This window comes from Odontomachus brunneus, unplaced genomic scaffold (genome assembly GCF_010583005.1).
Source record: "Odontomachus brunneus isolate Ranch 3 - 2012 unplaced genomic scaffold, Obru_v1 Obru_scaffold_023, whole genome shotgun sequence".
In the NCBI taxonomy this organism is placed as follows: domain Eukaryota; kingdom Metazoa; phylum Arthropoda; class Insecta; order Hymenoptera; family Formicidae; genus Odontomachus; species Odontomachus brunneus.
Window position 1 is genome coordinate 2,291,281 of NW_022639473.1, and position 14,097 is coordinate 2,305,377.

Genomic DNA, 14,097 nt, shown 5'->3' on the forward strand with positions numbered 1-14,097 from the left:
TCTCTCTCTCTCTCTCTCTCTCTCTCTCTCTCTCTCTCTCTCTCTCTCTCTCTCTCTCTCTTTCTTTCTGTCCTGCGGGACGAGTACCGATACGCGTTACTTGGACTTGTTTCGTGCGAACGAGCAGAAAAGTCGCGTCCATGGAAAAATACGAGAGGCTGCAGGGCGAAAAAAGGCGCAAAAAGGTACCGGCACTCTGACATCTGCCAGCGACAGCCCGGACCGACCCATTTATTTCCGCGGGATTATCCGAATTTCAAATTCTCTTATCGCCGGCAACGCGCTTATGCGTTTCCAAGCTAACTAATTAGCACCCCGGTGCTTGCTTTCACGCGAATACTGGCGTCGTGTTGCGTCGTGTTGCGTTGCGTTACCCCGCGTCGCCGCCATGTTCTTCTCTCTTCACGAAAATTCGCCAGCTGCTTACCTTGTAATTTCCCACTTTCTTGATGGTGCAGGAGAGGGCGACTTCTTTGCCGATGGCGGCGGTCACGTTGCCGATCGGCTCGGAGAAACTCGGCACATCTGCGAACAGAGGAGAAGAGAGAGGCTGCGCGTTACGATTCTCTCATTCAATTTAGCGATCTTGAGATTCCCACAGTCGTGCGCACACGTGACCCACTGTTGATCGCTTATAGGATGCAAATTGAAGTCGTGTTTTCGACTATGTTTCTAATTGCCTTATGCGTAATGTGACTTCGTGAAAAAAAGCAGAAAAACAAATTAATCGTTTTCCTTCGCGCTTACAGAGCTTTCTATAATTTTATGATCGCAATTTTTACTCTACACTTTTTATACACATAGTGATCTCTCAGCGAGAGATTCTCGTAGGAGATCAAGCGTTTTGTCATCCTATTAATATATTCGCCATTAAGTGTCCCGGTAATGAAATATCGAAAATTGAAGTTCCAAAGCTCTCCGAAGTACTGGACAGAGTAACGGAAGTTATAGTCTGAATTAGCGCAAGTTTTACATTGTTCGTGCATTGTTCGTGCGTTGAATGTTTTATCGGTCGCGTTGCAAAACAAGCAAAATACAGCGCGGCAAACGTTAGGCAATATTTGCGCGGAAAGAAACCAATCGTATCGTCGCACATTTATAGTATACGCGATGTTCGCGGCATTCACTCCGCGAGTTTCGCGTTATTTACACGACGGAGACCTACAATTATCACATTGGTTATCGTGCCAATCGAAGGCGAGCGCGTTTCATTATGACAATAATACGGTGGGATTTAAAATAAATATTTCGCGACGCATTATTGATACATCGGTGATACGTCGCGCGCAAGCGATACGTCATGTCGCGGCGCGATTACGCGCGTTGCATGTAATAACGTTTTAAATACTCGGCCCCGTGATATAAATGGCCATTTTGCGCGCGAGGGTTAGTCCGCTTTTGACGAATATTTTCGCGTCACTCTCGAGGCGAACGGCGCGGTGCCCCGTCGATGTTCATGATTCGTTACCCTCGTTAGAACGTTTTTACTCACGCACATGACGGCGAAATCGCGACGATTAACGGCCTGTTGACACACATAATGACGCGCATTTCGAACGGTGAAGTATAGTTTTAATTTCCTGTCAGGCGTCGCGCCGCGCCGTGCATGCGCTCAATGTCTCCCCATGCATAAGAATCATCACAGGCGTCACAAGACTGATACGGCGTGTTACGAAGTGAGGAATATTATAATGAATATTCATCAAAATGGAAGGAGAGGCGTTGATGAATTCTTCATCACAATAGCGTTAATCTAAATTAACGCGTAATACCTCGTTCGTGGCTTTCGCCACGGGCGTGTACCATAGCTCACAATAAGCTCGCGCGTGTGTGCGTGCGTGCATCTAATGTAAATGCCTCGTGCGAAATTGTGTGTGGGAGAACACTGCTCGCGCATATTGTACGCAAATCTGAGCGCGAAGATAACTGAACAGAAATTACACATTTATCAGTTGTATTAGAGCCATCCGCGAGAGACGACAATTGGAAGGAGGCGGACTCGCGGGAAATTATTCCGTGAAAGCGCTCTTCCTCTCCTCTTCTCCCACCTCCGGTATTCACTTGCGTTATTCGGGGAGATTATTAACGGGATTTTTCAATCGCTGGGAATCCCGGCGAACGCGTTTCCTTTTCGGTCGTTTAAAATCGCACGCGGAAACGCCAGCCGGAGAGCGAGGCCTCATTGTTCAATGTCGAGTGCAGTTACGCGATTTCGACAGGGCTCTCGCGCGGAAATATTTTCACTTTTCATCTTCTCGTCTCCAGAACGGAATTACATAATTGATACACCCGAGCTGTCAAACTCGACTGTAATAGAGGAGTCCGTTGATTTCAAACTCCCTCCCACCTTCGGCGACACCTTCACGCTTTTTATTTTCGCGAAAGTGCCGACGGCAGCGGCAAGGTAAAATCGAGCCCGGCAAATACGAGCTGAGAGAAAAAAAAGTGCAAAATCGAAGCGAGCATATTATACGAGGCGCTACGCTTTCGCGTCGTACAAGAACTCGGCGCAGCTCGGCTGGGCGGGGCAGGGGTGGTGAGGTGGGACGCGCGGCAAGAGGGAAAAAACGGAAAGTTTAACGAACAACATATTCGGCTGTATCTCGCGTGGCACGTGACGCAATATCGAAACGTGCGCGCGAGCTCACAAAGTTTGCAAATACCGTCTCATCGGCGAGGCATGCTCCCGGGCGATATGGGCGCGCAGCATCCGGCGACTGTGGCCGTCGTCGTCGCCATCGGTTGCCGCATCGAACGCAAAAGCTTGCGGTTGCAAGCTGCGCCCGTCTCATGCCGAAGACGCCGATGAAACGCCGGCCTGAACTGCTGGCTTCCTCGCGGTTGTTCCGTACATAGAAAACGGCGGATGAGGCGGCGGCGATCCGCCCCGGTGATTGTGTTGAGGGATTCGCGGGGTCCCTGCGTCCGCCGCTTGTCCCCCGACGATCTCGCGAAAGCAGTGCCGATCGTATTATGATAAGATATTCACTGACAGAAACAGGAGAGGAAAGGAATTTTCAGCTTCCATCGCCGCGTCGCCCCCGCGGCCGTATCTAGAATGTAATATAAGGAGACGTGGGGGAAAATAGCGACGTTACCCGCCTCGAGTGGCCTCGTCCTCAGGGTGGAATGGAAGGATAGAGAGACAGAGAGAGAAAAAGTAGCGGCAAGAAGCAAGGAACGAAGCGAGATGGAGAGAATGGGAGAGAGAGGCGAGGAGCGGAGAAGAGAGGGAGAGAGAGAGAGAGAGAGGAGAGTGCTCTCTCGAGGCGAATGATGCCGCGAATGGAGAGTATATGTGTGTGTGTGTGTGGGTATAGGTGCGCATACACCCTCGTACTGGTCTTATTTTATGGCGAAATTATTCTGGGAGAAAAATAATTCAATCTCCGCGCGGTACAGGGTTACGGTGGCTCCGTGCTGCTGTCGAGCACCGGCTTGCCTTCTTGCGGACCGATCGAAGGGACCGGAAAACGCGCGGATCGGCTTTCACTTTCGGCCCTCGACGTCGACGAGGCGCCGATAATCGCGCGAAAAATAAAGGCGTACCTCGTCGGGGGAAAATTGATCCCGTCGTCGTTGTTTTCTTCGCGTCTTGGCTTACAAGGCGGCGGACGACAAATTATTTACGCGACATGGACGTACACGGTTTTTTACGGCGAGGTTTCTTCTTTTTTTTTCTTTATTATTTTTATTTCCCCCCGTAAACACCGCGCCGGGTAAGCAAGTGATGACCTATGCATTATTGAATGCGAAATTTTAGAACTCGTGCGGAACGGTGGCGCAATCGAAACGTGAATTTCAAACTCGAGAAGACTCCTCGGAAATATTTCAAATTTACATATCACAGCGCGAAGGATAGTTATTTTAAAAATGCGTCAAAGTACGTCGACCAATATTATGTGTTCCAGAAAAATTTTAACTTTGTGGTCCGAGCTCCTTTTGACAGATAGAGGATGACTATAATCGCCGCAGAGTATCCGCGCAACTATATGAAATATCAAAAAGTTCTTTTGAATTTTCATGTTTCATGCAAGAGCTTGGTAAAAGGTAGACGAACGTGTTGCAAGTGAAATCTTTATGCAGCAATCGAAACGACGAAATATGAAAAAATTAGTTGACAATTTTCGCCAATAATTCAAAATCGTGGTCCGGCTTGGAATTAATACTCGTTTAAATCTTTTAAAACTCGACCAGATCTTGAGTATTAATTTAACACTATGACGGCATAACAGTACGTGAACTGATACAGGCGAATTTCGAAATATTTTCAAATTTTTTTTAATCTTATTTTCTTTTTATGCGTAGCTTTTAGCACACGGTATCTCGTACAGGAATATTTGGAAAATACGAATCTCCATATTTATACGCGTTTGAAATGAAAATAACGAGCACAGAGTTAAATGGGGTAAAGTTAAACTAAGACACACGCTGAATGCAAATTGTATACAGCCGGTTAATAAATCGTAATAAAATTCTAATTCAGACCTCAACGAGCTCATTTCTCGCGTTTGCAAACATTAGAGGCACATATTACACGTGTTGATTTCACTCGAGAGGTCGCGCACTTGACGCGCATTTTTACAGTTTCACACTTCGCCATACGTCACGTTACGATCATGATCGCGAGCGAATGCGGTAACGAATAATGTAGCCGGCGGTCAGTAGTAGAGGTAAGGCACGGGTCCGCCGGCGCGTCGTTATTCCCTTTCGCGCCGTAAAACACGTAACTACGTTAGCAGCTTCGAGCAATCGAGATTCGAGCACGATACAACGCTGCTAGTTTCTATAGCAGCTTCTCTGCGGGAAGCCTCTGGCGGTGAGAAACTTGATATCGAAATAAATGGCCGAGCCGTATCGCGACACCGTAAAGAATCTGAGAGAATTCGGGCGTGCACGACGACGTTAAACCAAACAATATTGTATTCGTGATACATGTGAACACCAGGTATCCCGATCGAGCGATAAATCCGTCAGATCGGAGCATTAAAAAAAGAGAGAGAAAGAGAAAGAGCGAGATAGAGGAAGAGAGCGCAAGAAAAAAGAAATAAAACGCGACGTATATAAATAACCGGGGAAGTCGCACGGCGAATCCGTTATTCGCGATTTTTCTCAAATTATTCGACGCTTCGATAGATTCGGCGTTTTTGACATAATAGAAAAGAACCCGGCTGAAGAAGCGCCGGGCGCCGAGGGTGCGTCAGTGGGGCACAATTTTAAAGTGTAGGTCAATGCGATTCATGAAACTTCATGAATATGATTTCAAGCGTTACGAAGATGAAAGAAGTTACCCCCAAACGATAATTGTACCTTTCTATCCCGCGGAATTGTACGCTTTCATTCAGCGGGATGTCCTCCTCCGTTATTCATGGGACCACGTCGAGGGTAAGTTTACCGATCCAATGAATTAAGAAAATCGTTGGGCGTATCAGGGTGAGAGCTGAACGGTCGTCGCGTTGTGTCGCGCGTCACCTGTGAATTAAACGATATCGAATTCGCCGGCGGAGCCGAACGATTGATCGAGTCTGTAACGGTGTTTAAAAATAACTAAAGGAGAAGAGGTCCAATACCTATCTATCTGCCCATCTCCCCTCTCGCTTCCCACTCCTCCTTTCACCCCCGCTCGCTACCCCTCTGTACCGTGTACGCGCGCGTGTAATAACTTTCCCGAGTTATCGCAGTTTTCACATCGACCGTAAATTCCGCGGGTAGCGCCGCGCGGAATTTTCGAATCGAAATAAAATAGAGGGACCGAAGGAGATTGGCGATCGGGGCGGATTGGCAATATTCGAAAATAAAGGGACCGATCCCGCCGCACACGCCCGATGTCGTTTGCGCGACAATTCAACGCCACGCTGTAACTCAGTTTCGGCGGTCGCGCGCGTAAATCTTCGGCGCCTTACGTGGTATTTTTGAGTCCGGGTTGCGACGTCGTAGCAGGAACGAGGAAGACGACGGGTCGAAGGCGACGGGAAACCGGCAAGGTGAGGGAAGGCGGGAAAAACGGGCCCTAAGATCGCAATCGGCGTGCAGCTGCAACTGCAACCGCCGCGCCGCGAGGGAGAAGGTGAGGAGAGGAGAAGAGAGGAGAGATTTTCGCGCGCGTCGACGTCCGGACAGGACGAAATATCGCCCGACGTATTTCAGATCTCCCACGGACACACCATCCGGCGGCGATACGTACCGACACGTAAGAGATGCTGATACCGGGCGATGCAGCGGCGGATCGACGCCACCGGGAAGAAGGTGAGGAGAGGTTTTTACGTGTCGGTGCAGCTTGCTAGCTAGCTAGCTGCCTGGTTGGCTTGCAAGCGAGCGAGCGAGCGAGCGAGTGAGCAAGCGACCGACCGACCTACACTCCTGTTCCTCCTGTTCTCGTGTGTCGTGAGCGGGTTATCGCGAATGGGAAATCGCGGGACCGTGGCAGATGCGCCGATGCTTCTCGCCCTCGTGCACAGGAAACGTACGTCTTGCAGGATGCATGGCTGAGAGGATCGCGCCTTCGACAAATGACCCTCTTATTTCGGTTGGGTCGTTATGCGAAATGCACTGCGACGCGTCGGGATCAATCGCCGTGGCGAGAGGCGATTCGTGGGAGCTCGGACATTGGGATTTACACGGAGGTTGGTTGTTGGTCTCGGCACATTACCCCGCACTTTTGTTTCATCTTCTTTTTGCGTGTACACTGAGATGGAAAATATCTAAGAAATAAAGAACATTTATTTCAATCGGTGCTAACAATATATTTATTGATGTAAAATATTGTTCAAATAAGTTTTTCACAAAAGCAATTGTTTGTCCTATTTAAATAGAAGAGATTAGATTTATGTAAATATGTGTTATTAGTCCCATCGGATAAATATGTGTTATTTATTCCATCGGATAAATATTCTTTGTTTTCCAGATATTTTTTCTCTCAGTGTATACATGAGAGAGTAGAAAGCGTATATAAATAAATACATATCTACTGCACTAATAGAGAAAAAAGCGTATATATAACATGTTTTAAAAAACAAATCTCGCCATGACCATCTGCATTAATTGCTGTTGATGCGGCAAAAAGGAGCCTCGGTTTACAGTGCACTCACGATCTCGTGACGCGTCAAGAAGTATTATTAGTAGTCACGATACGACGGGAAATTGACAACGAGATAACAACGGTGGGATCCATACCGTGTAAAATTGATTTCACCTCTCTGCTGCGTTATGACGGAAAATTGACAACGTTAGAGATACCGATGGGAGCCTAGTAAATATGATCGCACGACGTCGCGTGAAATTGGTTTAACTTTTCGCGATACGATAGCACGGAAAACATATCGTCGCTTTAAGAATTCAATTTTAAGAATTACCATTTAATTATGCGATCAAACCTCAAGTTACAACATAAAAGATTTATACAAATTATAAAAAAAAGATGAAGAGAGAGAAAAATTGATAAAATTTCGGGTTAAAATTTCAGTTTATCATTAATCCTAAAAATTCCGTTGAATTTTGAGAAACTTCTTATTGTCCAATCTTGATACGATAAATTGTTACTCAATATCATGTTTACTACGTTGTATGCTGTTCTCAAAAAAAAGTACATATTCAGAATTACTTAATATTTGATTATGGCTATATTACGCCTTTAATTTACGTTTTTAATTTTTACTAATAATTTAAATAAACAAATATTAATTATATATAATTTGTAATGATATGTAATTTGTAAATAAACAAATATTAATTATGTAATTTGTTAAACTACAAGTAGGATATGTCTAAACAAATATTAATACATTCATTATGATTGTTCATCTACAAAAACCATCTGCCATAAAGTATACTGATTTTTTTACGTAGTAATGGAAAATGAACTTAATTTGTTTATGTGGAGATAAAATGAAAAATTATCACTGTCACATATGCGACGTCGGTCTCTCATGAGAATCGGTGGGACGCGTCAAATAATCTAATAAAGATTAATGGGCAAATAAAATTTACGGGTAATACTTTCTTTGTTGTCTCTTCTTGCAGTATGTGTCTGTGTGTGAGAGAGAGAAAGAGAGGGAGAGGATATTTTCGTAAAAAAAAATCCCGTACTTGATGAAGCTAACAATTGTGCTGCGAGGATGCGATAATCCAGCGTCAGTATCTTTCCGCCGGGGTAAGAAGGTTTCATCGTGTTTTTAGATAGGACAACACGACGGCGTAAATTCCCGTTGCGAAGGATTTACTAATTCGACGACGGCGCGTCGTCAGGGCAGGCGGTGCGCAAAATTTGAATCTTTATCTCAATAGAGCGAGTACAGACCCGAATGACGGAGTCTGTTCCGCGTTCTATGCAAATTTTATCATACTTGGCATGCTAACGCCTCGCTTAAATCGGCACGCGATCGCCCGGGCCCAGCGTTAACTGCCGAATACTCGCCTCGTCTTCGAGTACCTAAACACTCGAATTACACGGCACTGACGTGCGGGGCCGCGCGTATTGTGTTAAGTTAATAAGGATGGTCGCGGATAGACGGGATGAATCGGCCGTTAGTGCCCGGCGTGGAGCCCCGGGAAAGTGAGATTTTCCTTAAACGAGAGTTTAACAAAGTTCCCGGTTATTACGACAGAATAGCCAACTTTCAAGATAAGGAGTACAGAGAGGGCGAAGCCCGAGGACGAGCACGGGAGAAGCGCGTCTAACTTCTCGCGTACTCGCTGGAAGAGTAAATATTTCTCTTTTCCTTTTTCGGCCGAGGCTCAGCAAATTTTTATCTTGAACGAAAGCATTAATTTGCGAAAAAACGACGACACCAGGAGTAAGTACCAGGCCACGCTCGCGGCCTCCACCTTCCTACCTCTTTCGCCTCCTTCCGTGCTCGCTCGGTCGTACGCCTGGCGTCGGTCGTGCGCGTCGTTCTCTCGAAGACGCTTAACTTTCATCGCAAAACTTCGGTATCATCTTGCATTTATTAAACCCTCCGCGTATTTGGCGAATATTTCTCTTGATATCATTGTGTCGGTAACGTGCCGTCCCATTCCGTGCCGCGCTGTGCCGCGTCGCGTCACGTCGTACCTGCTGTATTGGGCGAAAATGTGTACACGGACGCTCTCCCTGATCAATTTCACGTGAACGATTTTGTTAGCGTTTATGCGCGATGTCGGACGATATCATGAGGCGCAACAATATTCTCCGCAGTTACGCGTCCGTTTAATTAATGTTATGCTCGTGCAAAGCACAGCAACGAACTTCGCCGCCACCGCCACTCCGGCGAAGCTTCGCCAGAAGCGCATGCATTTTTGAAGTACGCATGATATTCCACGGAATCTCCGCGTGTCGAAATACATAATAAACTTGGCGCTTTGCCGAAATATTTACGACGGTGTATATTTTAACGTCTCGACTCATTAAATAGCCAACGTCGCCGCCGCATTCTGCGTCATTTGCAAGGTCTCTCTCTCTCTCTCTCTCTCTCTCTCTCTCTCTCTCTCTCTCTCCGTAATACTCCACGGCAAAATTGAAGCACGAAGTTTCGTAAGAGGCCGACGCGCAATATATTCGTGCGTATATCTGTGTTAGATTAATTAGCGTGCCTCGCGCAAGACTTCAACGCCGCACGTATGCTAATTACATCGCGAACACGATTCGTGCCATCTCGCCGCTCGTGGAAGGCTCGGTGGATTGCTTAATTGTTTAACGTCACGTCTCAAGTCGTATCGGGCAATTATACGGGCAATTGCATCGGTTTTGAACGGCATTAGAAATACGATCGTTTACGTGAAACATGGACCAAGATTCATGTAACGATGATAATAATCGGACACGTTCAACGGCGCCGTGCAAAGTTCCCGCGTGAAGTACAACATCTGTCGTACCTCTGATTATCAACGTATTTCTAATTCCCGACTAATATATCTGACGATCGTACAGTTCTATTATTATTTGAGTGAAATTATAGTATATACAAGTGTGAGAGACGCCGACACGTCACGACAAACACCAAATGATGTAACGAGAAACGAAGAGATTATTTATAAATAACGTACTCACGATACAGACGGTCGTACCTCATTCTATTTTCGGTACTCGCGATATTTATTCCCGCAAGGACGCACTTTCGACAGATAAAAGACGCGTAATACGCGGAGCGATGTCGATCGACGTATTCATTGTGATTGTAGACGTGAAAAGATCGATATTCAAGATCGTCGCGCAATCGCTGCCGTACGCTGACAGATCGCACCACGACGTGAATGGTATCGCGCGCTCCTACATTACTCCTCTTTCTTTTGCTCACAGGTTGATGCTACCTCCCGAAATTCGGCGTCGTCTCTTTTTCCCTTCCCCTCTGGTTATCACGCATTTCTAATTTCCGAGCAATAAATCCGACGATCGTACGATTGCCGCTTGAATGACTCGCAGATAATCATGTGAGAGTGATAGGCGACTCGATACGACAAGCACCGACTGTATGTACTCAAAGCAAAGAGATTACTGTCTAACAACGTAGTTACGATACGTCCTGACGATCGCACATCGCTATTATCGGTACCCTCGATACTTCTTTACGCGCGAGACTCACTTTTGACAAACAAAAGACGCGTAGATCGCGGAGCAATGTTGATCGATGTGTTCGTGCGACTATAACGCAAAAAAGTCAATATTAAAAATGGGTATGTAATAGCTGACGTACACCAATAGATAGCACCATAACGTGAATCCACCATATCGCGCGCTCCTACATTACACGCACTGTATACTCTTCTTTCTTTTTCTTTTACTGACGGATTAACGTTACCTAACTAAAATTCGGCGTTGCATATATTTCTAGTGTTATATTATCTCACTGATTACCATTCTTATTTTCCAATTAATAGGTTGGACGACAGGTTGGAGATTATCCGATTTTATCATTTGAGCAAGGTTAAAGTCGTACAGAGTCAGATGGGGCTAAGCCGTCGTGATAAGCCTGTAACTAAGAAGAGAAAGAAAAAGAGAGCAAGCATAATCTGATTATATTACTCGAGTGAGGTTATAGTAATTACGACTGACACTAACTCGACACATCATGATGAATACTGGTTATATACAGCGAGAAACGAGATTATTGTCCAATCCCCGATTGATAAATTTGACAATCGTTTGATTCTATTACCACTTGAATCAGTCGAAGATGATGAGTGATAGACAATAGACAATAGACTCGACTTGGCACGATGCATGACAAACACTGGTGACAAATATGAAGAATAAAGGAAATTATTCTAATATATTTACGATACGTTCGAACGATCGCATATTGATGTTTTTGACACTCCTGATAGTGATTACTACACGAGATTTACTTTCGACAAACAAAAGTCGGTGTAAAACGCGAAGCGATGTCGATTGGTGTGTTCACAGCAGCTACACGTATCAAAAATGCAGTTGCACGTATGCATGGTATTAACAGTAATAACAACATCAGACAAACACGTCCTTTTCTTCCTCTTTAATTGGGGTAACAACTGACTAGACTGATAAACACGTAGCCAGAAACTAATGCACCAGGGTTGGGTTAGGTATTGGTCGAAAACTTATCAAACTATCGAATCGACCGATCGAATTGATCTATCGATTGGTAAGACGTTCACAGAACTGCGTACAGATAGCGTCGTCGTAGTGATGCAACACTTTCGCGTGAATTTTCGGCATCATGCATTGCGCCATCATTTTCGTTCTTTTCGAGACGAGCAACCGCCATCGACACATCGATCAACATCGCTCCGCGTTTTACGCATTTTTATCCATCAAAAGTGAGTCTCGCGCGAAAAGGAGCATCAGGAGTGCCGACAATAGCGATGTGCGGTCGTCAGAACGTATCGTAAGTACGTTGACAGTAAACTCCTCGCTTTGAGTACATACAATCGGTGCTTGTCACGCGTCGTGTCGAGTCGGTGGTTTGCCACTCTCACATGATTATTTTCGAATCGTTCAAGTAGCAGAATCGTACGATCGTCGGATTTGTTATTCGGGAATCAGAAATGCGGTGATAATTAGAGAGGAAAGGAAAAAGACGATGTGTGCGAGAGATATACGCGGAGTCGAATCGCGACGTACGATAGCGTCGGTCTGTTAGTAGGAGAGAGAGAGAGAGAGAGGGACAGAGAGACAGAAGATAGCATAGAGCGCGTCAGTACAAGAGGACGACACCCTTCACGTCTTGGCGCGTATTTTCGGCGTATATCATCAGTTGCGCGACCATCTTGAATATCGATCTTTTCGCGCCGACCAACCGGTATGAACACATCGATCGACATCGCTCCGCGTATTACGCGTCTTTTATCCGTCGAAAGTGAGTCTCGTGCAAAAGAGTATCAGGAATGCCGACAATAGCGATGTGCAGTCGTTAGGACGTATCGTAAGTACGTTATTAGATAGTAATCTCTTCGCTTTGAGTATATACAATCGGTGCTTGTCGCGCGTTGTGTCGAGTCTGTGTCTGCCACTCTCACTTGATTATATTTGAGTCATTCAAGTAGCGACAGAATCGTAGGATCGTCGAATTTGTTACTCGGGAATCAGAAATACGGTGATAATTAGAGGGGAAAAGACGACGTGAGAGATATACGCGACGTCGATTCTCGCATGGTAGCGTCAGTTTGCTAGTGAGAGAGAGGGACAAAGAGAAAAGAAAGTATAGAGCGCGCCGGTACAAGAGGGCGACACCCTTTACGTCTTAGCGCGTATTTTGGCGTATATCATCAGTTGCGCGACCATCTTGAATATCGATCTTTTCGCCCCGACCAATCGCTATGAACACATCAATCGACATCGCTCCGTGTGTTACGCGTCTTTTATCTGACGAAAGTGAGTCTCGTGCGTAAATGAATATTGGGAGTGCCGACAATAGCGATCGTTAAGATGTATCGTAAGTACGTTATTAGATTGTAATCCTCATCTTTCTCGATATATCCAACCAGTGTTGGTCGCACTGATCGTGTCGAGTCGCCGCGTGTCACTTTCACTATTGTCTTTAACTGAATTATATAGTAATATAGAGTCGGACAGTTGTCTGATTTATTAATCGGAATTGGAAATGCGGTAGTATTCGAAGAGATAGATAATTCAACGCTAAAGATATATGCGAATTTAGTGTAGTAGCGTCGCTATCCTGCTGGCAAGGAGTACACACGCAGTTTCGCGATTGATGCATAAAGTGTAATTATTTAACGCTTACGATTAATAAATGCGACGTCGACTTCGCGGAAGAAGGCACCATCTGCGTGCAACGCTTAAAGTCTCATTCGACCTCGTTGTCGGCCGGTTGTAACGCGTTTACGACTGCTTATTAAATCTATTGCGGCACCGAGCTCGTTGTCGAAACGCAATTCGTCCTCCCCGCGCGACGTTATTTTGAGCGACATATAGTCGCCCCTAAACATTTTTCGTTGCCGTGCGACCCCGCGCGAATGCTGAAATGCTTTAGCTTTCGTAGCAAATAAATTGCTTTAATACCGTACGTCGCGACTCCAATTTTTGTGGTTTTAATCTTAACGAGACTCGGCGAAAAATGATGACAATAAGGGTGAGAGGGAATGTAAAGTTCAGGATGAAAATAGCGTGTCAGCAATGGTGGTGCTTTAAGAAAAATAGATTCGGGTACACACACGAACGCGCTGCGTTAAAAAGGTAGAGAAAAATCTCAAACGAGTCGGACCGAATAATACGAGTGATTCTTCGGAAGTTGAATTGAGAACAGTGAAATCGAGATATTTCGTACTTTTATCCGCACCCACTTTTCTCCCGCGAAACTACCGAGCGTGGCAAAGAGAAGATTTTATTGTGTTTCACCGCGGAATACATCGAGATATTTTAAATTTCTCTTAAATATTTTGTTAGATTTTTCTGGAGTTTCCATCTTATTTCAGGCTTTCCCGCTCGAAACTTCTTTTCGACTTCTACACTTATCTCAAACTTCTTCCCACATAAATATGATCCCGGCAAAGCACCTTTCTAAACTTTCTTCCAAGTCTTCGGAAAAACTAGTAAATGTTTAATGCGTCTTTATAATCCGATAGATTTCGTCTTCGTGAAAGGATCGGGAGAACGCGCTGGTCACGTATTTGGAAGATAACTTGAAA

General features: G+C 45.4%; 1 protein-coding gene across 1 annotated transcript in view; it reads right to left on the minus strand.

The window, feature by feature from the left end:
* The window catches only part of LOC116842257 (polycomb protein Sfmbt-like), a 69,157-nt gene that overhangs the window by 33,390 nt on the left and 21,670 nt on the right, over positions 1-14,097 (minus strand). Inside the window, exon 3 of the mRNA XM_032811188.1 lies at positions 428-525. Within this exon, the coding sequence (XP_032667079.1) occupies positions 428-525 (98 nt within the window). The remainder of the gene's footprint in view (positions 1-427; positions 526-14,097) is intronic.